The sequence below is a fragment of the Perca fluviatilis genome, chromosome 11 (genome assembly GCF_010015445.1).
Source record: "Perca fluviatilis chromosome 11, GENO_Pfluv_1.0, whole genome shotgun sequence".
Lineage (NCBI taxonomy): Eukaryota > Metazoa > Chordata > Actinopteri > Perciformes > Percidae > Perca > Perca fluviatilis.
In genome coordinates this window covers 11,095,744-11,123,494 of record NC_053122.1, presented here as the reverse complement: position 1 = coordinate 11,123,494, position 27,751 = coordinate 11,095,744, and the positions used below count along the sequence as shown (strand labels likewise).

The window sequence follows — 27,751 nt, the reverse complement described above, 5'->3', positions numbered from 1 at the left end:
ACAACACCACACAGAGAACTCATTTCAACTATTTATTTTGTTTCATATTACTGAACCAACAATTAATAGACTTTAGAGTGTACCTTTGTTACAGTAAACGCACTGCCGTTTTTGCACATATAAAAATAGAAATCATTTGCTTCTAGAAATTGAAATTCATGACCAAAATTTGATGTGTCCAGCTCAGTTCACGAAGATACTTAAAGGTCACTTTATAGCATCATATCGGCCAGGCCTAAGCCAGACCCTCCTTCAGCGCACTTTGGAGGAGGGTCTGGCAAAGCGAGACTATATATATATATATATATATATAATGTGAGCATTCCACACAGCAGCATTACAGCTGTCAGCACTGAAGTTAATGTAATTCACAATCCATATCAATAGAAAAGCAGGTTATATTCGTCAAACTCCTACTGTAAAAGTTCTCACACAAATGCAGTGTCAAAAGTGGATGCAAAACTGAAATTCATCTTTTAAGTAAACCCACGGTGCAGAGTCAACGCAGTAACATCCTGACATGTTTTAGTCTCGGTGAAAGGGAAAGAACAAGTGTTGACGGTGTTACAATGAATGGATTCTGAAATGATTGCAAATTGTGGTATAAAGTGCACATTAAAACATTTGCATGAAAAAAAAAAACTAAATAAATCTTAATTACTACTTGACCATTTTTGTCCCCCAAAAAAAGGATCTCTAAAAACATCTGAAACTTCTCTCTCAGGTGTTTAGGAGCAGCAACAAACAGTTTAAAAAGAATGGCTGGGGCTCGTTACTGTCATCGGAAGTATGTTAACGTCTCGTAAAATCTTGAGTTTAATTGTGATGGTTTTGTTCTGTAGTGGGTCTAGGAATATAACTTCTAACCTAAAATTGTGAAACTTTCATAGAAACAGGAAGGGACTAACTTTTGGGGGTTGTGGAGCAGAGGAGAACTGTTGTATTCCAAATATCTCACTTGCGTGATCGCACTCTGCGATTAAGACACCGACTTTACATTCCCATGCAAATAGTGCTTTGGGAGTTTAAGTGGTTGTAGAAAGCAAAGTGTTTGGAACCTTAAAGCGATTGTTTTGACATTTTGGGAAGTGTTGAGGTTGCCAGGCAACCAGCGGAGACTCCAGGGAGTCACTGCCCCCCCTATCAAGAAATAGTTCCAGTACGTAATCCTTTGTGAAACCAACAATTTTTGTACAGACGAGACATAACGTGTTAAATAGTGAGCTTTAGAGGTGCGGGTATGTATTTTGTTACATTTGGCCGGAGCCAGGCTAGCCATTTCCCTGTTTCCAGTATTTATGCTAAGCTATGCTAACCATCTCCTGGCTCTAGCTTCATATTTAAATGTACAGATACGACTATGGTATTGATCTTTTCATCTAACTCTCGTATTCGCGTACTGTTGACCTATTCCTGTAAATTGGTGAACCAACATTTTGATTATTAATGTGCCGCCTCTCGTTTCTATGCATTATCTTGTGGTTGCAATATTTTTGCTGGGTTTAGAGACACACATCATTTCATGCACTTCTGTTCTGAGTTTAAGATTGAGCTCGAGACAAACCTTTGAAGACATGTAGGAAACATGACTCCCTGAGCTACAGTGACAGCTCAAAGAGACCGATTCTTTCAAACACCGTGTCAGTGTCAACCTTCAGTTAAATCGGAGCACCAGCCGTGAAGAGCTGAAGTAGAGAGTTGATTTTAAAGGATCTCTTTGAGTCAGCTACAGCTCATCAGTTTGAGCACCTGGAGTGATGTGCCAGAGAAGAGACAGAACAGTATGGAAGAGACGGCCCTGTTTAAAGCAACACTAGAGAACTTATCCCGCTTCAGTACCCCTACAGGTTGGAAGCGGAATTGTCCATTACATTACATCGTCCAGTTCATTCGAACTACAGATCCGCTACCTGATCTGGCAAAGTTGCATAATGTAATGTAATGGACAATTCTGCTTCCAACCTGTAGGGGGACCGAAGCGGGAAAAATTCTTTAGTGTTGCTTTAATAGGTAGACTATGTAACTTGTGCTGAACAGCAGCCACTGTGGACACTAGTGGTGATTACAGGATAATGGCACATTCAATTCCCCCTCATTTCCCTAAACTGCTTTAAAGACATTAGCCATTAGTTGAGCGGACTGAGGGCAACACACTTGTCCATTATTAAACAGACAAGTAGATCAAAGAGAGTCTTTTGATTTCCCTTGGATTTCTTTCAGGTTGCTAAATATTGGAGTAGTGTATCTTAGAGAAGGCGTGCAGGTGTTAACAAATTATTATTTATGAAATACAACTTTAAGCTGCAGGAAAAAAGGCCGGCAGGACTGGGTTGCACCAGCTACTCCTTCCTTAAGTTTGTGTGAAAAGTCCTCCGTACGTTCTTAGAAAGAACACAACAGTTTTATCCCTTGTAATTTACTAAAATAGGTTGCACCATTACAACGTAAGGAATGTGGTAAAGACATCAGTGATGTTAAAACCGATAGCTAGGAAACAATTGTAGCTCCATGCTTCTCCAATCAAAAGCAATCAACTATGTAAACAGAGAGTCGCTGTACTGTAGCATAGCAGGAACAAAACAGTTTTAAGGGATAATCTATATTAAACTGCCAATCCTGTGTAAATGTAGATATGATTTTGTTTTAAATTATATCTGCATACATGGACAAACGTGGTTTTTCAGAGTTGGTAGTATTCAGCGCGATTTAGAACGAGCGACAAACATCCGATTATACTAATCTAACCAACGCTACACAGCAGATCATTCAGCTCGTAATAATGTTTTGTGAAATGTAATTTGAAATCTTCACACTGCATTTCGGTAGGCGACCTGTTCCGCTGTCGTACTAACTAAATTGATTAAAGATGAGATTGGATCGATATGATTCAGCTCAGCAGGTGGCAGCGATCGATTGAATGATTAATGAGAGCAACGTCACAGTATAGAAAAAAAAAAGGAAATTCTTCTGAGTTTTAGCAAAAAGTAAAAGATACATCCGCCAACCAATTTCCTGCATTTTATCTAGTGCTTGGTACTCCGTTAGATTACCGGCACTCCCTTGCGCAAACTGAGATTGGTCAACTGTAGTTTGCCAGTCAGTTATCAGTCACTATACTGTAGTCCACAAGAGTCACTTTCCCCCACCAATAAAAATCAGTGTTTTGTTGTTCATACAGTTGTTTTTCGCTGTTGCCTCCTAAGCGTTTGCAGACATGTAAGAGTCTGAACAGCTGATTAGCAGCATGACTATTCTCTAAATTTTGTCAGAATAAATATTTCTGTAAAATCATTATCAGTCTAAGGGTGTAACAGGCACATTCTGAAATGTTCTTCCAGTTTAAATATTCGTAGTTGAAACTTCACTTAATGACCTCTCCTCTCCTGAAGGTGGATATGCTCAAAGAGGTATTACACAACCCAGACTGTTTAAAATTCACATGAGAACATCTTAAGAAAAAAAGAAGAAAAAAGAAAGAAAAAAAACATGTCGGGCTGTTTCCAGATTGTCAAAAAAATTCCTTTTCTTCTTATTTTGTTACTTTCTATCTTATATCTTTACTTCATAGGAATTCTATCCAACAGCTCACTCCAGAAATGTAACACTAAAAATCAATGAAAACACGTCTAATAAAAACATCTACAAAAATAAAATAATTAAAAAACAAATCACGTTGCTACTTCATGCGTGTCCCTCCTTATCACAGACGACCTCAATTTGCTGAAGGGTGTCATTTGAGGCAAATCGACAAATGAAATAGAACCAGAGAGGCGTTCCTGTGATAGTTAACATATCGCCTCTACAGCTCTGAAACTTTCAAACACGTCCTATTAAGAGACAATCAAGACAATATTTCACAACAAGCATTCAAACGGAAGCACAATCTGATGCAAACTCTATGCTCAACTGACCCGACTTCAACTCAAACCTATTTTAAAATAATAGAATTACAACTTAAAATGTCAGCTGCGTTGAAGAAAAAAGACGGACACATTAAACAGGATGGACAGTCAAAATGGACTGTTATTGCATGTTGGTTCACAACCATGTTCAGAAATTCAAAAAAGAAATTTCCACAAAAAAGTTTTGAGACTATTTTGTCTTTTCACTCTTCAACGTCTTTGTGTCCCAACCTGTGACAGCAGTAGATGTCGGTGACTAAGAAGTCGAGGCTGCAGTCAAAAGTTTAGAGGTTGTGTTTGAAGTTGGCAATTGACAGCCGAGCACGGAGGAAAAAAAAAAAAAAAAAAAAGGTTTCACCACAGGAGCTGATGCTAGTCGGATCCACTGATCCCAAAGCAGTGGCAGGTCTATGAGGAGGGGCTGTGTGAGGAGCTGGACGCCCTCCTGCCTGTCTTACGTTCATAGTTCACCAGTCGCTGTCCAACCAGGTATCTGGAAGAGAAACCGGAAAGACAGAGTTGTTTACAAATAATTTTTAACATATGAATTCACAATACTAAAACACACACAATTTAGTTCTTGTATCTTATCATATCTTCAGTTAAGACTTTTATTCTCAGATCAGATTTAATCCCACAAAACAGTGTGTGTTAGAGGGGCGTGAATCTTCACTGGTGTCAGGATTCGATTCCCATTATCTTGTCAACGATTCAAAATTACGACGGATTGGGATGTGTCACCTCCTCAATTTTATTATCTTTTGATGGTTTTCATCAACAAATTCATGGAGCCAGATAGATAGATAGATAGATAGATAGATAGATAGATAGATAGATAGATAGATAGATAGATAGATAGATAGATAGATAGATAGATAGATAGATAGATAGATAGATAGATAGATAGATAGATAGATATATATAAGATAGATAGATAGATAGATATTAGTCTATATCCTTTGCGTTCCACTTCCGGGATTGCTCTGGTGCTAGGCCTGCACAATCACGATTTTTTTTAGCTTAGAATTGATATCACGATTGTTTTCTCACGATGTGTAATGTTTATTGCACACATGAATCATGAAAATAAAAGAAAAATTGGCAGTACCAAACAGATTTTTTTATAGCACCTATAGCACATTGCCCATCACCACAAGTCTGTAAAAATAGATGCTTCAATGAATAAAGAAAATAAAGCCTACTGGCCATTTAAGTACAGTAGGCTACAAAAAATAGGGACATAACATATTGAACTAAATATGGCCCTGACACAGGCTCTATCTGAACTCCTTCAACATGTCTTTACATAATTAAAACATGGCAATCAACATGCTCTAGCTACAACTTCAGTCTCTTCAGTCAGAGAAATGGAGTTTGTAAATTGCCAAATTAAGTACAGTATCAAAAACAGAATGATTTCTTAGCACACTCTTTAACTGCTTGCCTTTTATAGAATTAAAATTCAACTGGCCATTCAAGTAGGTTACCAAAAATAGAGGTTTAACACGCAACATGCGCTGAATATGGCCCTGAACATGGCTGTAAATAGGCTAATTGAAACGTCTTTCAGACCTCTTGCCTTGTATGGCTTCATCGTATTGCACTTTGTGGTGACGTTTGAGGTGCTGGTAAAGTCTTGTGGTGTTACTTTGCGGTGCTGCAACGAGGGCAAAGCATGCCTTGCAAATCACATCAGACTGACCCTCATCGTCTTGCTTGAATCCCAAATTCCACACCAACGAATGCGAACCTTCTTTCGGAACGAGTTCGGTTTGAGACTTGGCTGATTCTCGTCACCTGTACCTGGGTTTTCATCAACATCCATTTGGTTTATTTCCGAACTTCCGCGCTCGCTCGACGAGTGGCGCTTTGTCATTGGCTGAGGGTGAAGACCTGAACTGTGTCCAAAATCCCCCCAAAAAAAATTATTTTTTTTTTTTTTTTAATGGAAGTCATTTAAAAATTGGTGGCATCCATTTGGTTTATTTCCGAACTACCGCGCTCGCTCGACGAGTGAAACACGTGACTTAAAGGCGCTTTGTCACTGGCTGAGGGTGAAGACCTGAACTGTGTGAGAGCTGTCCTACCAAAATAAAGGGACGAAAATGCCCCCCCAAAATTTTTTATTTATTTATTTTTTTTTAAACCGAAGTCATTTAAAAATTTTATTGTGAACAAGGTGAATCGAGATCGCGATTTTATAACGATTTATCGTGCAGGCCTATCTGGTGCTGCAGGAAATTCCGCCACATGCGTGTATTTTCCGTTTCCTTCTGCTTTCTTTGTGTTGGAATTTTAAATTTATGAGGACTATTGTTGACTGCTCCTCAGATCTCTGCTTGGTAAATTAAGACCGCTAGCTAGACTATCTGTCCAATCTCAGTTTTCTCTCGCACAACTATTTAGCAGCGGCTCTGTGCAGAGTTTAGCACCGCCCATGACGAATGCCCCAAATGCCATTAAACCAGAGCACGTTTTCCTCCCATCCTGGAATGCTATGTGGAGTAGCCAGACTAGGGCTGGGTGATATGGCCTAAAAATAAAATCCCCGATTAAAAAAAAAAGAAAATAGGATTTAAGATTTAAATCGATTTTTTTTCTCCCTCTACTTAAAATCAATCTGCAGATGACAAAGAAATTGTTCAAAACAAGTTTTAATTTTGTTTTGACTCATACACACACACATGGGGCATGTATACCATTATGTTTATTCATGCCAATTTTGTGGAAATATAAATTGGTTTGAGTGTTTTCCCTCTACCAGTTTTGTTTTTTTTTTTGGTGGGGGGGGCTATATATTCAACAACAATTCAGGTCAGCTGTAGCTGGTTGTTCAGTTATCCCAGAATAGGTGACTGTCAGCCGGGGACAGTGCACAACGAGCTGCCGGTCATTTCGGTGGAGATTACGGATAAGTAAGTAATGAAACGACTGGTTAAGAAAATAATTAATAGTTAGTCTCTGTCGCTGCCATGTTGTTTGTGTCTCACAACAGATGATTTTATTCCTTTCTTGGGAACAAACTTCCCACTCTCACCGGTAGCCATGTTGTCACTTGCGGTTGCTGTTTCGTGTGTGCTATGATGTTGTTGTTGTCGCTTGCCATGCTTCTATGTGAAACTAACGCTACGGAAGCTCCGGGGAGCCAAAAATGCGCCATTACACAAAAACTCGATTTACTTATTTTTTTAAATCACCCGCAACAAAAAATTCGAATTAATTCATTTCATCGATTTTTCGCCCAGGCCTAAGCCAGACCCTCCTTCAGCGCACTTTGGAGGAGGGTCTGGCAAAGCGAGACTATATATATATATATATATATATATATGAACTCCCCTTTTTTTTATTGTATCTGCTTTAAAAAAAAAAAAATAGACACTTCCTGAATGTAGCGGAGTCTGAACACAGCAGACAACAGACAAAAGGCAACAACAAAAAAGCAGTGAGCGGAAAATCAACAAGAAACATCACAATAATCGATTATGGTCTGTCACTGCATCGTCCAGGTCCGCATCGCGATGCATCGATTCATTTCATCGCCCCTAGTGAGTTATTGATCTTTTTGTTGCATAGCAGAAAGACTACTCAAAGCGCTTTTACATAGTACAGGCATCACACACACACACACACACACACACACACACACACACACACACACACACACACACACACACACACACACACACACACACACACACACACACACACACACACACACACACACACACACACACACACACACACGGCCGAGGCTTCTATACAAGGTGCCACTTTCTCATCAGATAAACATTAACACACAATATGGCGCACCATCAAGAGCAATTCGGGGTTTCAGTTTTCAGTTTCCCAAGGACACTTTGACACCCTAAACGTCCCGCTGAACCCGATTTGGCATCAAATTAATTCATGAAAAAAAAACACCCTACATGCTGAGGTTTTTAAAAAGACAGAGAAACAGATTCTCTGTGTGCAGCTCTTAAAATTCTAGGCCATTTGTTTTTTGCCCTACTGACCAATGACTGAAATTTCAGGATTGGAATAAAAACACTGAGCTTCTTTGCCCCCATGTTTTAGTTCACACTTTTTTTTTTTTTTATGTCTACTGACTTGTCATTCTTGATGTGTTCGTAGAGGCGTTTGAACTGTCGTATCTGGAAGAACAGGATGGCCAACAGTATGACCACCATCAGCAGGAAGGGATAGATCCTCCTATCCACCAGCATCTGCATCTCTGGCTGCACACCTATAAAAAAGGAAGAGAGGGATGGATGTAAAAGGGGGGGTGAGGGGGGGAGAAGACAGAATAAACCCTGGAACAGAATCTCCTCTAAACGAGTCTCCATGTCTGTGATGTCTTAACTCTCGGAACTGATGGACGTAGAGTTAAGTTAACAGAGTAAATGAAAGACAAAAAACAATCAATTTCACTTTGGCTTGCACGATGGCTAAAATCCTGATTACCACAAGGGCTGGGAATTGTTTATTGACTAGATGTTTAAATGCAAATGTCCAAATTAGTAAATATCTGCCTGTGCTGTGGCCTGATGATATCCAAGCGTGTCTGCTGCCTCTGGGCCTGAATTCTATCTGCTACAATATCTAATTTGGTCTGTCGGCAAAACAACATAAAGACCAAATTACGTTTCCTTTAAGTTGTGCTTTCTTACTCATCTGCTTTGTTGTCAGCTTTAATGGTTGTCAGCTTTAATGTTCAAACATTAAGCAAAAATCCCATTGCTAATTCCCACTAATTTGGGGGATTTTACAGTAATTCATTATTATTATTATTATTATTATTATTATTATTAATCATCCCAGAGTGAAAAAGGCTATATGCTTTTTAAAGTGAGTTAAAGTTAAATATGCAGTTGAAATACTACAACTGGAATGCAGCTGTGTATTATTTGGAAAGTCAAACAAAGCACATTCTGAGCTGTTAGAGATATTTTGCTGATTTAAATCCAGCTCTGTGTCATGGCAGTGCTAGCAGTGTGTGCAGATGAATGGTGTGTACAAGCCAAACATCGTTCATCTGCACACATTGCCAACACAAAGATGACACAGTCGTCAAAGTATCCCTTTTAAGCAATCTAGCGTTTCAACATTAATGTAAATGACCAATGGATATTGAAATTCTAAAGTAAAGGGGAATAAAAATGATTATGAAATTATTATTCTTCAATAGGCCAACAGAGTTGGTGAAGGATGAAAAAACTGGAGCAGTGAGGGAGACAATGGAGAACAAGGAGGAGAGATGAAGGAAGCTAAAATCTGTTGCCTTCTCCTCCATTACCTTGAGACATGTACGCTTGTTAGGGTACATGACGGTACCAGAAAATTCATGCTCAACCCAGAAACATAAGCATACATAGAGACTCACCCAGCAGTGGTGTAATGCCTTTAGAGATAGTGTAGGGAACACTGAGAGACAGCAGCAGGACGCATATGACTGGGGCGGCCAGCCCTCGCACGATGAAATTGAGGTCAATGTTTCGGATACCGTTAGCATACACCTACAGGAGAGAGAAAGAGGCGATACTGACTGTTTATTTTCATTCCAATGCCAGTTATGTCATCTTTACGGGGTGTATTCAAATATCAGTGATCCCGTTTTGTTCTTGATTATAAGCAGCAAGACGGATGTGAGGCTGACCTGCTCGATGACGGTTTTGAGCCACCACTGAGGGCCCATCAGTGTGATGGCAGCGATGATTTTAGCATGGAGCACTCCCAGTGCCCAGTCCTGCCACACACACACACACACACACACACACACACACACACACACACACACAAACAACCAATTAACAACCAAGACACAATGAGATTTGTCTCAAAAGTTTAGCATCTGCTCAGTATCCCTGTATCAAGATCAAGTTTTCGGGTCCCTGAGCAGGACACTGAATGCCTGCTGACATCGTTTGAAATGTGTTGATACTAGTGCCATTAGATTTTAGACTTTTCCATAACTTACTTTGAAAAATAAAAACAGTTTTACAGCCTTAATTTGCTCATATTATGCTCATTTTCAGGTTTATAATTGTATTTAGAGGTTGGACCACAATAGGTTTATGTGGTTTAATTTTCAGAAAACACCACATATTTGTTGTACTGCACATTGCTGCAGCTCCTCTTTTCACCCTGTGTGTTGAGCTCTCTGTTTTAGCTACACAGAGTGAGGCATCACACTTCTGTTCCATCTTTGTTGGGAGTCGCACATGTGCAGTAAGTACTGCTAGCTTGTCAGTTGCAGAGTATGAGGGCGCATCATGCTAGCAGCTAGGTGAGCATTATAACGTGTGTTACAAAGTGACTCTCGTTCGTCACAGAAGTAAAGGCTGGACTACAGTAGAGCTGTTTGGAGCAGTTTGGCAACAGTGTTTTCTGTTGGAGATGGTAAGTCACTTTGGGGTGGACTTTGGGCTTTTTCACTTTGTAAACCTATAACATGCACAAAAAGATATATAACACAATAAAGGAAAGGGAAAAAGCCAAAAAGCATAATATGAACACTTTAAGAAAAAAAGAGGTCTAAAAAAGCAGATAACATATTTCAGTTAGAATATATGTGATCAAACAATAAGTGAACAAGATCTGAGCTGACATGTTTGAGGGTTCCATACTCATATTTATACTAAAAGGGTATTGAGGTTTGATACCCAGACTTCCTGACAAACCATTCTAATCATTTCTGAATAAATAATCCTTGATATCTCAGATGGATACAATCAACGCATACAAACTCCATAGTCCTACCTGCCAGGGGTAGAAGAGAGGCGTCTGGTGCAGCTGGACTCTGAGAGGAGCAACGATGACCAGCTCAAACAGCAGACCCAACAGCAGAGGAATCACCCCGGCTAACAGCACGGCCACCACCAGGGTCTTAAGGATCTGTTTTCAACAAGACGTCACTTCAAAACCCAACCACTCAACACATAATACAGGGGCAGTGTGTTTTTGTTGCCATTGGCTGGGAGGACTAGACAGACATCCACATTACCATGAGCGTCCACTCGTGGACTTTGAGCATGATCATGGTCCGCCCCTGTGGCATCCAGGACAGCATCACGGTGGCGGCTCGAATGGACAGCCAGCAGATGTACAGACCGCTGGCCGCGGTGTACAGCTCATGAACCATGGCATTGCCCATCCAGAAAGACATCAGCCAGCGACCTGCACACACTGGGAGAGAGGAAGAGGAAGACAGGTAAGAACGGAGAATAACGCAGTAAATAATGACAGTAATGACACAGAAAATAGGAAATGTAAAATGCAGAGAATGCCTCCTTGAGGCCACAGCTTACCCGGCAGTGTAAGGCAGATCAGACTAGCCAGTAACAGCGCCACGCACATAAAGACTACCAGCAGAATGATCTTAACAACCAAAAAGACACAACAGAACAAAACAAATCAATTGTGCAGGAAACGTTAATCACAGCACAGGCTTTAACAGTGAAAGGATTGACTCCCTTTCCTAGTCACTACACTTTGCACTAACCTTCTTCCTGGACTATACATCTGCCCATCGCACACAGTGCTGAAACTACTTAAAACAGCTATTTTGTATGTATTGTATTGTATGTATTGTGTTTCTGTATTTATTGTTGATTCTTATTAATGTTTAATATGTTTGTTTGTGTATGTATGCACCAATAACCAAGGCAAATTCCACGTAGGGTAACTACTGTGGCAATAAATTCCTTTCTGAATCTGAGGATATATGAACATATGATACCAATAACCATTGTGAGTTACCTTGAGGGGGAAGTTGAGGGGCCGGTGGTACGACTGGAAACCAACAGGACCGCCCTGCTGCAGAATGGCCTGATGGGCAGCGTGAAGACCCTCCCCCAGGCCAGGGATCCTGTTGTTGTTATGGCGACCGGGAGCGTTGTTGTTTGGTTGGTTGTCGTCGTCTTCATGGTCCCCCAGCAGGTAGGAGTGAAGGTCACTGTGGGGAGGCCATTGGTTATTATTTTGTCTTATTACTATTGCTATGACTGCAAAAGTGACTTTATGACACAGCTATAATTTAGGGAAGGTTTTTCTAACCATGTCATATGAACACTGGGGTCCTTTTTCTGTGGCCCACACTTTTTCACTAATTACGGTAGATGAAGATAGTATACTTTTATACCATTGTAATATTTTACATCCTAAATTGCAATATGTGTGTGTGTGTGTGTGTGTGTGTGTGTGTGTGTCTTGGGCTTACAGCATGTATCCGGCTGTGAACGTCCAGGCGTGGACGAGCCGTTTGAGCCACTGGCGAGTGTGACCCTGCTCCAGCAATGCCGGCAGGACAACCTGAAGCAACAGCAGCTCCAATGACAACTCGCTGACCGGTGCGTCGCTGCAGAGACGAGATACGAACCAAACTCAATTGACATTTTGTTCATACAGTAACACACAGTCAACGTGGCGAGAAATGGCAGCTCGTTCTTCTCTAGCAGCTTCTGGTTTTGGTTATGACTGACTAGACAGAGAATGGATAACGTCGTCTGTACTTTCGAGACACTGAAAGTTAAATGGTATTTTTGCGTTGCCGTGTGTACCTGTAAAGCATGACGTTGTAGGGCAGGAAGGTCGGAAAGAGCAGTTTGATGATTTTGATAGGAAGCCAAAGCATCAGCAGAACTATAGAGCCAAACACCACCTGGAAATGCGCGCACAACAACAAAAAATATCAACGTTGACATGTACAGTATCCCTACACTTTCACACAGAAATACAGAGTTACAATAGGCATTGGGCTGCTTTTGCGCACTCTCTTTTTCATTCATTTCTGACATCACCTTATCTGGCCAATGTTTTTTCTTCCTGCGTTTCTCGAGTCAATCAATCAGTCTTTCACACCTACAACTGCCCAACCCATCACCACCTTGTCACTCAGGATGATCCAGGTATGTCATCTGCTGGCTCTACTCCTCCACCACCAGTGTCTAGACTCCAGGGAATTCTACCTACCTCCATCTTCATTGGCCTATGCTTACTGAAGATGTGTCACATCAACGGGACCTAGTCCTTCTCTGTTGTTAACCTCAATAAATCGCCATTATACACTTTCAACTGATCTCTCCTTCGTTTTATAATCCCTGATTTGTGAACTTTTTTTTATTTATTTTTATTTCTAAAACTCTACATACTGGACTTGACTAAATATGACAACAGGATATTTCTATGTATTTAGCATCAGAGTAAACAGAAATCTGAGCGCTGTTATGCCACTGAAGGCTACGTCTGGGGAAAAAACCAAAGAGGAGGAGGATACTTGACTGACCACAGAGAGAATAAACCTCCGCAGGTGTCTGTAAATGGGCAGGTGGATCATCTCTTGAACTGGGTTGAAGTCTGGATCGTTCAGGTTCCTCAGGAACCACAGCACACCTGGCCGAAGCACCTGCAACCAAAAACATGTGAAAGCTTAAAGCTTTGGTGCTTTAGGAACTATCTTATATTAATGAACATCCGTTACATTTAAGCCACTGCCAAATGAGTTGATATAAAGCTAAGCCTAGCAGCTCCAGAAAACTCTCTCTGTATTTCTCAGTATGGTTATGTTCAGAAAATCCGGCAACTTTTGCGCGCAGAAAATCAAGCAAAGATAATGACCTCTTCTGAAGAGTCCATCATGTTTTTTTAATCCTCTGTGTCCTCCTTGGCTACTAGCAACTGCGTGGGGTGGGTGGGTGGGGGGGGCAGTGTGCGATCACGGAAGGCTTGTATCATGTGGACGCACCGACAGTTTTGCTGTCATTACTTAGAATTCCTCGTGGGGCCAACAGAAACTACACACTATAGCATTAAGATTTCACAAAATTATAGTTTTTTTTGCCATAGACTATATAAAGACGGACGACACATATCCCCTTTCTCCCAGTGTACAAATTGAATCACTGTAATTTTGGAGCCATAGTTTGCACAGTAGCGATCGGGTGGTGGGCTGTGGTTTCGGAGTCTCACCCTCACAGGTGTCAATCATCACGTTTCACCCCATTTTTATAACATCAAAAAAAAATAAACTTCAACAAACCTCAGCGTGAAAAGAACAACCTAAAATGACAGAAACCTAGCCTAGAAATCTAGACGCAGCAAATGTAATTTGCAGCCAGGGTCAGTCTAGTAACTCTCTGTTGCCTTGCGAGCTGGAAAAAACAAATTCTGGTCAGGCCAATCACATCGTGTATAGAGTCGGTGGGCAGGCTTAACATAAGGATGGTAGAGTTGCGACGGTTACGCAGGAATTCCCTGCTACTTGAAAACAAAGAAGATGGCTGCTGCTGCTGGCGAATAGCGGTCTTTCGAATCGGCTTTAGACGCGACACTGGAAGTCTTGGAGTTAAGCTTTTCTTTGAGAAAAGAACAAAGAACGGCACTGAAGTCATTCTTAAAAAAGGAAGATGTGTTTGGAGTTTTGCCGACCGGATACGGCAAAAGTTTAATCTATCTAGCTCTGGTTGGCTATGAGTGAAGAGGGAATTTGAAAGACAAACGTTTATCCCGCCCCTCGGATTGAGCCCTGCCAATGGGGAGTTCCCAGACCCAACATCTTGATGTGGGTCTGGCTTGTCTGGCTAACAGAAATCAGCTTTGGGAAAAATGTCCCATCCACTAACATGGAGGGGGGGAAGAGTTTAAGACCTATACTTCAGCCGGCCACCAGGGGGTGATTAATATGTCTTGGCTTTACTTGTCCAGTCTATGCATCTACAGTAGACTGCTCCACTTACCTCTCTGAGCAAAAGGATGAAGGAGGCGAAGTAGAAGACGTAGACCATGCCGACCAGCCAGTGGAAGAACATGGTGGTACCTGGGGCTGCGTCAAAACTCTGCTCCCTGTCTTTTAGAGTCGCATCAAACATCTCCTGCAATGAACAAAGGATGTGCTACATTATGTGCGTTGAATATCATAAACAAAATGTGGTTTTAGGAATTTGTCAAACAAACTTTTTTTTTTCTTCAAAGTGAATGTTCATCAAGTTCAATCATCAAATGTGTGTACACTGCATCATCATGATTTGCATTTAATTGAGTTTTATTCAGCATGATAAACCTACCAGCGAGCAAATGTCGAGCCACCAACCACAAATCAGTGGGAACAAGCCGATCTCCATGACAACCAGCAGGGACACCTGCGAGATATAAAAACACAAACGCAATTTAGTTTCTGTTTTCATAATTTGTTCCTGTAATCATAATTTACCTAATTACCGTTTCGACTGAAAGCTTTGCTCGTTTGGTTAAAAAAAGAACTTGAATACATTTTTGAAAACATTCCAGTCTTGCATCTTTAATTTACCTTGACAACAATGTAGCAGACACCCAAGAGGCGTCTGGGCCGCTGGAACTTCACTAATGAAGCCAACGCCTAAAGGAGGCACAGTTAAGGATGAACAACAAAATGTGAGATCAATTTGATTCAGTCTGTATTTTAAGCGTCAAAATTAAGTATTTCTCATTAACTCATTTCATTCAAACACTTGGAGCCAAAACACACCCCTGACCTGAGCTTTTGGGTTTCTGTATGACTAGAACATTTTTACTGAGACATGTATGTATAGTTGAGGAACTACATTATACTTTACATTATAAATATTGAAATAAATATGTACAAAACCAAAATTACTTAAGTGATACTACTGATGTTATACGCAGCCATAGTAAGCTAATAGGAGTGTGAGAGATACTGTAGGTTATTTCATACACACAATAATTGGTTGCATACAGAGGATACATGGCAGACTATGAGAGCTCCAGCCAGGAGGATGTACCCCAGTATGGTGGTGACGAGGCCGTCAAAGTGTGACGCTTTGACCTGCAACCAGAAAGAATATCATCATCACATAAATCCTATCACTACATGACTAGTCTATATCCACGACTTTCTATTATATAATTCCGGGATTGTTCAGGTGCCGCTGGAAATTCCGCCGGATGTGCCTTCCGCTTTCTTTGAGTTGAAATTTTAAACTCTGGTCGATTTCTGAGGACTATGGTTAACTGCTCCTCAGATCTCTGCAGGGTACATCCAGACAGCTAGCTAGACTACCTGTCCAATCTGAGTTTTCTGTTGCATGACTAAAACAACCTTTGAATGTACACATATTCTACCAAAACAAGTTCCTTCCCGAGGCTATTTCGCAGAGGCGCCGTTGCCCCATGCCAATAAACCAGAGCATGTTTTTTTTCTCCCATCCCAGAATGCTGTGTGGACTCGCCAGACCCTCCTCCAGCGCTGTGGAGGTAGGTCTGGCAATGCAAGACTAGGAGCATGACAAACCCAAATAAGGAACTCAAACTGTACAAATTTCACATGCACTTACATAGTCTTCAAAGCCCAGTCCAACCACTGAGAAATGGCCGATGTGATACGGGCAAAAAGCTAGAGGGAAATACATAGGTCACGTTAGAATCTGTAGTTTGGTGGAGTGTATAACAAGGTACACAGGACTGTCTAATAAAACTGAATTATGGTAAACAACCTGTTTAAATAGGAGGAAAGTGCACTGTAATAGTACACCAAAGGCTTGATCGATTAAAAAAGGTAATAACTGTACATTGCAGGTTTAACTCACCAAAGACCAGGATGAAGAGTGTGTTGAGAGACACCACCCAGAACACATGCTCCTGGAGAGAAAACACACACACACACACACACACACACACACAACACACACACACACACACACACACACACACACACACACACACACACACACACACACACACACACACACACACACACACACACACACACACACACACACACACACACACTCAATGCTATGCAATGAAGACTGTGTATGCATCAAATCAACATATAATTCCATTGATGTTGTTAAAAGGATAGTTCAGATTTTTTGAAGTGGGGTTGTATGAGGTACTTATCCATAGTCCGTGTCAGTGTTACCTACAGTAGATGGTGGTTGGTATGCCCCCAGTTTGGAGAAGCAGGCAGGAGTACTGACACGAAAGCTAAGCAATGTACTGCTGTGGACGGGGGCAGCAGCAAAAACCTATTTTAGTTGGCAAGCCCCAGTTGTTGCGACTGTTCCAGCACTTTGCATTGTGGACTACAGTAGAAGAGGTAGACTGGTCCGATGCGTACTGGAGATTTTCACCCGAATCAGTACAACATTCGGCTATTTTTGGCATGATGCAGATTTTGCTTTTGATCGCATACGTTACAATTTGGCCGAATCAGCAAACGGCCTGTGTGGGTGTGTACTGACTGTCATTGATTGACATCATCCCGAGTCTCCGGTTAGCTTTGTTGCACCTGTTAGGGCAGGACAATTCACACCTTCATCGTTCCTATTGATAGATGAAGATTTGTGACCTAATAAATTCCCATCAAAGCTCCGGCCCACCTTCAACCAGAGCAGAGGTCCAATCAGCCAGAATAACTTAAAACACCTGTGTGGGTGTTCAGAGGCTTAAAGGCACCCTTGAAACTGAGTGTGTAAGCGTAGGAAGAGAGTGTGCACTTACCAAGAAAACTAGGGAGCCATCCAGCCCCAGCATCTGGGAAACAGAAAGAAATGTCATAATGATGCTTTACGATGACTGTGACGGTTCTCAGTCATCCAGGTAATAGTTATCCAGGGAAGGCTTAAACTCAAGGGCAACTGGGCTTGGTTAAAAGGTGCTCCGAAGACGTTTCGTCTCTCATCCGAGATACTTCTTCAGTTCTGACTGAACTGTAGCGTTGACCAAATAGCAGGGTTTTCTTACCGTTCAGTCAGAACTGAAGAAGTCTCGGATGAGAGACAAAACGTCTTCAGAGCACCTTTAACCAAGTTAAAGTCTAGTAACCAATACCGTGACTTTGATACATGTTGCTAAACAATACTTTTTTCGATACCAATTTTATAAAATCAATTTTAACAAAAAGAAACACAGCAACAGTACACATTACGGCACACATCTTGTTATGTATTTTTCAGCTCCTACTACGTGAGCCCTGTCTTTTTGCGAAACCTTTTCCAGCATGCCTCGACAACGTGTAGCGCTAGACAGCCAATCACCACCATTATTAGATCTTGGTAGAAGTATGCTGCATGCTTACTGGCTCGCTGACGCTGATGAGATTTACTCCTTAGGAACTGAAATTGGGTATTGAATGACAAGGCATTTTTCGACATACGATACTATAGAGGCAATTCGGTCGGTGTCTAAAATGTATTGAATTCGGTACCTGGCCCTATTAACAATACATATACAGTAAATGATCGTGGTAATACTACTATTTTTACTTCCTAATTACTGCTATTAATACATCGACAACTTCTACTAGGGCTAAACCGAGTAGTTGGAAGCTACATTCGTAACGTTGACATTCAAATTCTAAAAATCAACATTCGAATGACGCGCAGCTTTTTCTTGACGTGGTGGGAGACTTTGGCCAATCACAGGTCATTTCAGGGAGGTAGAGCGTTCCAACTGGCTGTTCTGTGCATGCATTGCTCGTGCGACAGAGGGAGAGCTGCAGGAAGAGGCCTCACTCTACTTGAAATGTTGTGCAAAATGAACATTACGTGCAAGGATCATAACGTAAAGCATCTCCAAATGCCAAACCAACCACACCAAGATGGATATTTCCTGTCATAGAAGCTTTTAGTCCAAAGTTCATCTGCCAATTAACTGCTTCTCTGCTTGGACTAGCTACATCACACCACTATTTGGGGCAGGAGAGGGAGAGACAAAAAAATAGAAATAAAAAATAGATTCCCACCCTTTCCCAGGTCAGCTCCTCTGCTGCACGGTCCCACTCCAGGGCGTTCCAGTTCAAATCTTCTGCAAAGGACAATCACAAACAGTAACAGTAAGGAACACCTGAAAACATGCTTCTGTGGCTGCATTACAATGGAGGTTGCTTTTCCTTGCAATAGTTTAGGTCTATTTATTCCTTTATAGAGGAATGAAAACACCAGTTCACACACAAAGCTATACATGTACTCAATCTTAAAACCATTCTCTAAGCATTAATGTCGATCTTGTTTAATTAAACTGACTACATAACCGCACACCATTTCTCAACTTTCGTATCAGAATATAATAACTTTATTTACAAAGAAAGCATTGTGTCAATTCCAGTCCACAGTGGAGCTGTGGACACTTAACGATACGTGAAAAGGTTGAAAACCACCAACTTTTTAGTAGCACCATCAGACATACAAAACAAATTCCATAATGTGTCAAAGGCAACTTCAGATGGCGCACATAACAGAGAACCAAAAACCCTCTCCCACCCCCCCGAAAACCACTACTTTAAAGTGTATCCCACTTCAGTGCTTTTATGCCCGCACTGACCTTGTCCTCCATTATTGGCGTCAGCAGCATCCTCGTCCCTGCCTTCCTCATCGTCATCCTCCTCGTCGTCGTCCTCCTCCTCCCCATCGTCATCTTCTTCCTCATCGTCCAGTTCAGCCTCGTCTCCGTGGTGGCCAGCTTCATGCGGGTTGGCCGGTGCCAGACCGTCTGGGGCAGGGTCTGCAGGGTGCTGGGCTTCTGCGACGTCTGCAGCAGCCTGGGCGTTGACGCCAATGTTACCACCTGGAACCTGTAGAATCACGAAATCACAAAAACCTACAGCATAGCCCGCACACATTGAAATGAGATAATATGGCTTGCATGTTCATTAACCATACTGCTAGGATTTGGCAATTACAATGGACAGCTTTACAATGTCTGGAGCTGCAATCCTCAAACTTAGGGGGGAAAAAACTCAATAGTAACATAGATATTTCAGTCCTGAACTATACTGCTCATTAAAGATAACAACAGCAGTAGATTGTATTATTTGTTTATAGCCTACTGTTCCGGCCAACGCTATTCTCTAAAGATCAACTGTCAGAGGGAGCATGGGACAAATATGCGTTCTGAAAAAAAAACTGGCAAAGGGGAAAAACTGGAATTGAATTCTACAAACAGTATAATACCACGAGTAAAGTGTGCCTAAGAAAACTGAAGAATTGAATTCTACAAACAGTATAATACTAACAGTATAAGTGTAGCCTAAACTTCATGTGCAACTGTGCACAATCACTGGACTTAAATTGAATAAATAATCATGCAAAATCAAAAAGCATTCAACGGTTGATTTAGAATTTGAATGTAAATGTAATGAATGAAGCGTTCGAAATAGTCGGTACAGCCCTTAGTTAGTTGGCAACATCCACTGATCTCACCTCATTAGCTGGTGCAGGACCGTCAGGCTGGTTAGGAACTAGAGGGGGTGGATTTTGCTCTAACCACTGAGGGGCGCCACCGTGGACAATCTGCTCTCTAAGCCACACCAGGCTGATGAAGGCGCACAGCGTGCAAGTGACCACAAAACAGCCCTGAAGGCAGTCTGCAAGCAGGTTTTGCCTGCGAGGAAGAGTTGAAACATTACAGTTTTATCAGGTACATCACAACGATTACCTCACTACAAAGAGTTGGACAAAGGGTAAAAAAAAAAAAAAAAAAAATGACGTGATGGATCGAAGGAGTTATTGTGAAAAAACCACAATCACCAATAAGAGCTTAACCATCTTCATTGGACTGCAGTGTACAAACTATGGAGAACACATAGACCTATAATACACAGGACACAGTGTGAGAGAAGAGGCAAGACCAGAGTGTAATTCACACTTACGTTGAAAGCATATCTAATGGCAGAGTAAGGAGAGAGCTCACAGAGCCAGTAAATACACACTTGTAGATACGACCTGTTAGAAAAAGCAAACACAAAAAGACAATATGAGAATCATTTTGTAAAGTGACAACTGGTGTGAAACTTAAACGCTGCCCCAATTTTATAGCACTTCATGCTAAATAACACATTTATTTACAGCATAAGCAAATTAATGGAAGACACATTACTTTAGCTCAGTTCCAGTCATATGTCGCTTATTTTTGATTGGTGCATCACAGGTTCATTTTAGTTCTTCTAAAATGTATACTGCTTAACGTTTATTTTTTAATTAAACTTTTCCCTTTACTTCGTTGGAAGTTAGAGGATGAATACAATATGCTGAAACTTTTAACAACTGCTGATAAAATCTCCTTTCATTTTTGTTTTTACAGTGGAATGGTGTGACTTACATGCTGTGAGAGGCACCACGCCTAGCCAGGCAAAGGCCACCAGTGTGTAGTGGAACCAGTATCTAATGGCTGTTCCAATACTGGTGACCAGCCCTGCACAGATGTCCTGGACAGGCAAGCGAGATGGCATGTCAGGAGAGTAGACTGGAGAAACGAGAGAACGAGGGAGGTAAAAGTGAGAGAGGTAGGTAGTCAAAGTTAGGCACTTAGAGAGGAGCTAACAAATAATGAATGCATTTGGTGTACTGATCTAATTTAATGACAAACAACTTACTTGGTGTAAATGCAAACCTGTGTTTGCATAATTCACAGTATTCTTTTCTGCTGTGTTTCAACCACTGCAGTAAGCTGGGGGAAAAAAAGGACACCTTGTGAGTTTACTCTTTTAATCCTATGGAAACTATATGTGCAAGAGTCATCCTCCATGGCCCTGCAGTAAAGTCACACAACATTTTTTCATGATTCTTCATAGCTGAAACATTATTGCTCCCTAGGTCGAAAAAAAATATTTTCCTTTTGTGTCTGGTTGTTAACTTTTAAACTGTATTGAGGTACATTCCCGTAAAGCAATTTGTTTGTTATAGTCCCTGCTATTCTCTAACTTCCCCATGCTGGAATTCACTTCAACATCTGTGAAAGCAAACAGATTGACCGATATAAAAATGTAGACAGATAGCAAGCAACCTTAAACCTTAAAAGATACAATTTAAGGAAAGGCAACAGAGAATAATGGAACCTAATGCATTTTTACATTTTAACAACATGGTCAGTGAACGTACCATTCCTGATGGATAAACTTGATGCTACCAGTGCAGACACAGGGATGGTAGAGCGGCTTGTCCTGGCTGCCCTCTGACCGGCATACCCGACAGATGTCCGCTGTACATGAGGCACACAATAACATAACTTGGCCAACCGTGACATCCTACTTCAGATATATTTCATTTCATAAATAGGCATGTTGCATTTCTATCCAACTTTATTCAACAGATGAGTAATTTAAGTTGATCCAAACTCATCACACACACTTGATATAATGCCAAATGCTGAAGAAATGCATGCAAGCTTTCTGCAGAACGTAATACTGTCTGCAGTTTTAGAATTTAAAACTTTGGGATAGGATGAGTAAGTGTCTTCAGTGAATAGAACAGGACAGGGCATATACTGACAGTAGGGCAAACTGTTATCATTGGATTACCTGTGTCACCAGGTCAACAAACTAAAATAACTATAATTAGTGAATATATCCAGAGTACATTTTGACTGACTGGCTTCATAGATAAACATTTAGCTATATTCAAAATATGAACAAGTAACTTCATATCAAAATGAGTGAGCAAATGGCCTTTCTATTTCCCGGAGCATAAATAGCGCTCAGAGAAAATGTCCAACGTTTGCTGCATTAGTCTATGAATGACCATTAACGTTACAAGAGGTTGAGAGTATTTCATAGGTTGTATGTTAAGTGTAACATTGTAAAATGAGCCTTGTTGATTGGTCAATTGGCTGGGCCGCCCGGTGTGTCAACGTAACGTCAGCTAGTTTTTCATACTGTACGTAATATTATGATAACGGTTGCATAAAACGTATTAAACGTAGCTAAGCGTGTAACGTTAACTAAGCTACTTAACTAGCTAGTTAAGTATGACTTTAATGTTATACGGCCGTCCTCTAATTTTAACCACTGTTACATCACACATGTGGTAGATGTAACTTTAGTGTTTATGAAAGCAAACAGAAACCTAACGTTGCTGACTTTATTTACAACAGCTGCTATCTAACGGGTGTAAATTAATGCCAGTTAGCTAACTAGCTAATGCTAATTGGCTAGCTAGCGGTTTTTGTAGCTAATTCTGGTGAACCTTTGTCAAAATATAGAAACGGGCATATCCACTGGCAGCAGTAAATAATGAGTTAGAATGTCACATAGACGTTGTTAGTATCGGTTTTACCAGTTAACGCCAACAATAAGAGCAATCGAGTTTTTTAACATTAGCTACCTTCCTCAGCGGTGTCCATCTTGACTGGCCCTGCTTCACAATAGTCAGGCTAGTCAGTCAGTATAAAAGCGATGACGGCTAGCTGTCTACATGTAAACATTTCAACTTAGTTCAAGATCCGATTATCTTTGACGTGACCACACGTTTCGAAATTAAATAAAGCCTTTTCACTTCATAGTAGATCAGCTAGCAGTCAGGTTATGTTCACATACTACCAAATGGATAAACCATGTTTGTGATTGTGCGGTACTTTCACCACTAGATGGCAGACGAGCGCAATCAGCCAGCTTGACAACTACATGATACATTTTATTTATAAATACACAAGACTCAAAATAGAACCCAGTGCAGAAGTTTTCTGTATATAGTACCAGTACAAAATATTATGGTGAACAATCTTCTGTCAGAAAGGCTTGCTACATTTGCCAGCCACGGCCCACTTGGCAACACCTCCGTCTGTCAGGAAGGGATAAATACAACTTAACTTTCTATAAAGAAGTTATGCAATCATTAATGGCCAGTACCACTTCTTCCTATAAGGAATTTAACTTTCTCAAGTCATTACCATTTACGCTCTCTTTAATCCCTGGACTGGTTTTAACATGAGTGTAAACCACTCCCCAAGGCCAGTATCAATCAGTTGCTTTTTCCTACTTTGCTCCATCTCACACTTGTACATTGATGTTGATGATTAATCAATTATCCACATTGATTTTGATCATTATGATCATTAATGTTAGATCATCGACATTGATCTGAACACACTGTAGCACATTTAAAAAAACAGAACATGCCAGAAATTTCAGGTCCATCTCAGAGTAGCATTGCATGGAGAAAAAAAAAAATAAGACCATCCCAGAGTTGCAATGCAGGATTGGCATTTATTTGTGTGACTCTGGTGTGTCCTCATGTTCTGGTGTTGTCCTAATTGTCATTCCATGTTGCAGGTGTGATTTAAATGCCTTGGCATCGTACACCCACACAGTGTCTATGCCCTCCCCAGCGGTATTTTCAGGGACCCAAGTAGGGAAGGGAAAGCGGCAGGCCACCACCTTGGCTGTACTCGGCAACTCGCTTGCCAGCTTCAGCTCCAGCTGGTCCATCTGCAATACAGACAGCAACAACCAGTATATCAAGTGTTACACTTTGGGATTCTAAAAACTTACTGGGGAAAATCAAATATGGAGTCTTAAGGATAAACTAAAAGAAAAAAGAAAAAAAAAAAAATACTGTAGGACAAACTCACCATTTGAGGGACTCCAAATATGACAACATTGGAGTACTGAGCAAAACTGACCTAGCAAAAGAATCAGAAAAGACAAAGTGAAAAGATGTTTATTGTTTTCATGTTCTTACATTAAGTGACACATGATATATGCAACAAGAAGACATGAAATGCTATAGTAAAATTGATGCCTTCCCCCAACATTTGGCCATGAGTCAGTCACTACATACTTTACTATACTAGTAATCAGGTATCACTGACCTTCCACAAGTCGGAGATGTGGAAGGAAGTGGAGCGGTGGACTCCCTCTCTCAAGGCCTTGTAGCGAGAATACCACACCAGCCAGGGGTTCAGCTCAAAGCCTGATGCTTGAAACCCATGCTTGGCTGCTGCTATCACCTGCGAGACGAAGGAGGATGAAGAGAAATTCAATACATCAGCAACAAAGTATAAACAATGTACAGCAACTGTAGCAGCATTTTGATGTACAGTGGTGTTTCTGCAGCACATCATAGATATAATGTAAGTTAGACTGGCCGGTGCTAGATGTTCCCCGCCTCCTTGGGTTTTCCATTGCTGAAGTTTAAATTTATGTAAGTGGTGCTTTTTTTTTTTTTAGACATATGTAGAAGATGTAGAGACATTTGTTCAAGGTTCAAATAAAGTGAAAATGACCTGCAGTATCAGTATTGTACAATGTAAAAAAATGTTTCTCAGGGTTTCCCCAAGGACATTTTTTTTTTTACTAGGGCCCGGCAGAGGCCGGTCACAGACTGATGGCAGCATTACTGTAGAGCCTGTGATAACAGAATCATGGATGAAATCGCAAAATTGAGAATAAAAAAAAAAGCTGTAAGACAGATTCCTAACTGGAAATTTGAAAATACTGTATGACTACGTCTAGGTTTCCAACCGAGCCGCCCCACTGTAACTGCAGTTTAAAAAAATGTCTTAAAAATACATTATAAAATGACCAGTCTTCCCATTGGCTTATGCCTGGTAGGGGGGCAATATAAGCCCAGTGGGAAACACTGCTTCTGCAACATTACCTCTGGCACAGACCAGCAGTTCAGTAGCAGTAAAAACTGTGTTATGTGTTCCTTAAGGTGGTCAGAGGTCCAGACAGCAACACTGACATGCCAGGTTGGAACCAAGACCCTCCCGTTGAAGTCATCTGATAACTCAACTCTTCTACTTCTTCTATAGGAGGTAAATACTGTTGGTGATATGCTCACTATGGGTGGGGGGCATCTAAAAATCGATACAGCATAGTATCGCGATATTTTCCACACCAAGAATCGATCTTTTACTATATGTGTTAGTCAGTTTGTCTGCTTGACACAATCCCATTTTGCAGCAATGAAATTGAAGTGAGATCAACAAACTGAGAAATCTATATTTTTTAGATAAAACAGATGTTGACAAAGTTTCCTTTTGGGGACATCATTTGAAATCGGGAAAAATTTGGAGTTGGAAAAAATGTAACAAATGCAATATATCGCTGAATATTGCACTGTTTAAAATCGCTATAATATCGTATCGTGAGGCCTCTGGTGATTCCCACCCCTAATGCTCACTACACTAACTTAATCTCATTTCGCCTGTGGGCATATCGTATTTCCTCTCTATCTGCCTCGTATTACACACCTTATTCGACTCCAGCGTATTTCTAATATAGTCATTTGAGATTTAGTCAGCATAATGAGCATGGCACCAACATTATCGTTTTCTTCCATAGCAGTGGTTCTGTTTATCTTGGTGTTGGGTAAATTGTTTGTATGACCTTATACCCACTAAGTGAGACAACACAACACTTACTATCCTTCCATCTCCACTCCCAATGTCCACGAGGGTCCCTGATCTGGCTCTCAGCGCCCCGAGGACATTCTCCACCTGAGCTGTGGTCGCTGGGACGAACGGGAGACAGACCTTCCTCAGGGCAGGGGCGACAAACGGAGTAGCTACTGCATACAGGGCGACCAGCGACCCTCCCAGCACCCCCGTGACGATGACACCAAGGCGACTTCTGCTCTTTTTCTCCTTGACATCGCTCTGTAACCGGTCTACCGGTTCGGAGTCCAGAAAAATCCCCTCCTGTGACATGTTGCTAGCTTAACAAAAACGCGTTAAAACAATACCTAGCATTAGATAACTTTAGCTGAACTTGAACTGCATGAATGACAGCAGGGACTCTGCTCTAGCTGACCAAGCTAGCTAGCTAGCTAACCAACAAGGTAATTAACTGCCATCAATAAAATCAGATGACGTTATAATTCAAACCGCACATGCACATTATGCTAAGCCAAAAGCGCAAACGAAATATTATAAACCAAAGAATTAGCTTCTGAAAGAGTGATGGTTCTGTAGTTCTCTTCTACCAAAAGATGACCTGTGCAGCGCTGTTACAAGCCCGAGAGGATAACAAACACAAGCGAACAAAGGTTCCTGTCTGCCTTCGTTCCGGTGATGTGTGGAAATCTGTTCCCCCTTTTTTCCCCTCCTGTTAAAATATGAATACATCCATGGTTAAAATCAAAATGCGTAGCGCCCCCCTCCGTAGTCAGGGTGCGTTTGGTTCAGTCTCGGCTGGTCAGTGTGCATGGATGTATTACAGGGTCAGTGCCGTAAATGCATAAATAGTTTTGTTGTTGTTGATGTGTTTTTTTTCTTTTACAGTCTATAATAAATACACACACGCACACATTAAATGACAGCCCCAAGGTGCCATGCAGAGTAAAGGAAAAACATGTTTAATGAAATAAATAAATAAATAAATAGAGACAGACATAAACAGTCATAAAATCAACAGAAATAAATCACCCAGACAAACCCCCGAGGGACAAACCACATTGGAAAACACATAATCATTAATAAATACTCCCAAACAAACAAAAACAAATGATTACATAAAATATTATTTTACACAGCACCAGGAATTATAAGTTTCAAGCCCACTGGGTATCTGCAAAACAGTATTTTGCATGAAATATTTGCCTTTTCCTATTTGATTCTGGACCTGTGCTCAACACAAAAACATCTTGTTTGTTGGAGGGAAAAGGAATACACTAAGATTTGCGAAACCTTTCTTGCTTTGGTGGTGCAATAATGTCGAAACATATGGGAAACACGATGACACATTCATTATCTATAAAATAATCTCAAATATGATGCAGTCATAAATTTGTTCTACCCCAGAGTTGAAAGAAGGAACAAAAACAAAAGGGAAGAAAAGGAACTGTGATGCATTTGAATCAGTGGGGATTTAATGATCTTAGTCAAATCCTGACAGTTTATTTCCCTGCCACTCCCATCCACAGTCACATTACCAAAGCAATGTATTATTCAAGATGTAGCCTACAACAGTTGCTCTTAAACTCCTTGGCAGAGGGGTATTTATTATTATAATTACTAGTGTGTGTTTCACAAGCTCCAGTCCACTCTATTTATGTTGTATACAATGTAAAACTTCCAGAGGTGTATAGTCCAGGTGCCAGAAAGTAAAAATCCTGCCATGTTTTTGGATCTGCCTCTACATC

At 40.9% G+C, this 27,751-nt stretch overlaps 2 protein-coding genes across 2 annotated transcripts; both read right to left on the bottom strand.

Moving 5' to 3' along the window:
• Positions 1-19: 19 nt before the first annotated feature.
• On the bottom strand, positions 20-23,217 carry LOC120567856 (E3 ubiquitin-protein ligase MARCHF6-like). The gene is made up of 26 exons (XM_039814937.1): positions 22,991-23,217; positions 21,770-21,869; positions 21,265-21,338; positions 20,991-21,134; positions 20,542-20,614; positions 20,093-20,273; positions 19,215-19,464; positions 18,637-18,698; positions 17,394-17,426; positions 16,478-16,529; positions 16,226-16,284; positions 15,637-15,717; positions 15,202-15,270; positions 14,960-15,034; positions 14,633-14,767; positions 13,183-13,302; positions 12,458-12,558; positions 12,118-12,255; positions 11,658-11,853; positions 11,207-11,276; positions 10,903-11,084; positions 10,659-10,793; positions 9,556-9,645; positions 9,283-9,415; positions 8,010-8,145; positions 20-4,395 (listed from the first exon to the last, which is right to left on the bottom strand). Exons 1-26 carry the CDS (start codon positions 23,007-23,009, stop codon positions 4,311-4,313), a joined length of 2,793 nt encoding a protein of 930 aa, XP_039670871.1. The 5' UTR covers positions 23,010-23,217; the 3' UTR covers positions 20-4,310.
• Positions 23,218-23,278: 61 nt separating this feature from the next.
• LOC120567862 (ATP synthase subunit C lysine N-methyltransferase-like) lies at positions 23,279-26,718 on the bottom strand. The gene is made up of 4 exons (XM_039814942.1): positions 26,034-26,718; positions 24,477-24,614; positions 24,237-24,287; positions 23,279-24,093 (listed from the first exon to the last, which is right to left on the bottom strand). The coding sequence occupies exons 1-4, from the start codon at positions 26,316-26,318 to the stop codon at positions 23,872-23,874; spliced, it is 696 nt and encodes a 231-aa protein (XP_039670876.1). The 5' UTR covers positions 26,319-26,718; the 3' UTR covers positions 23,279-23,871.
• Positions 26,719-27,751: the final 1,033 nt, after the last annotated feature.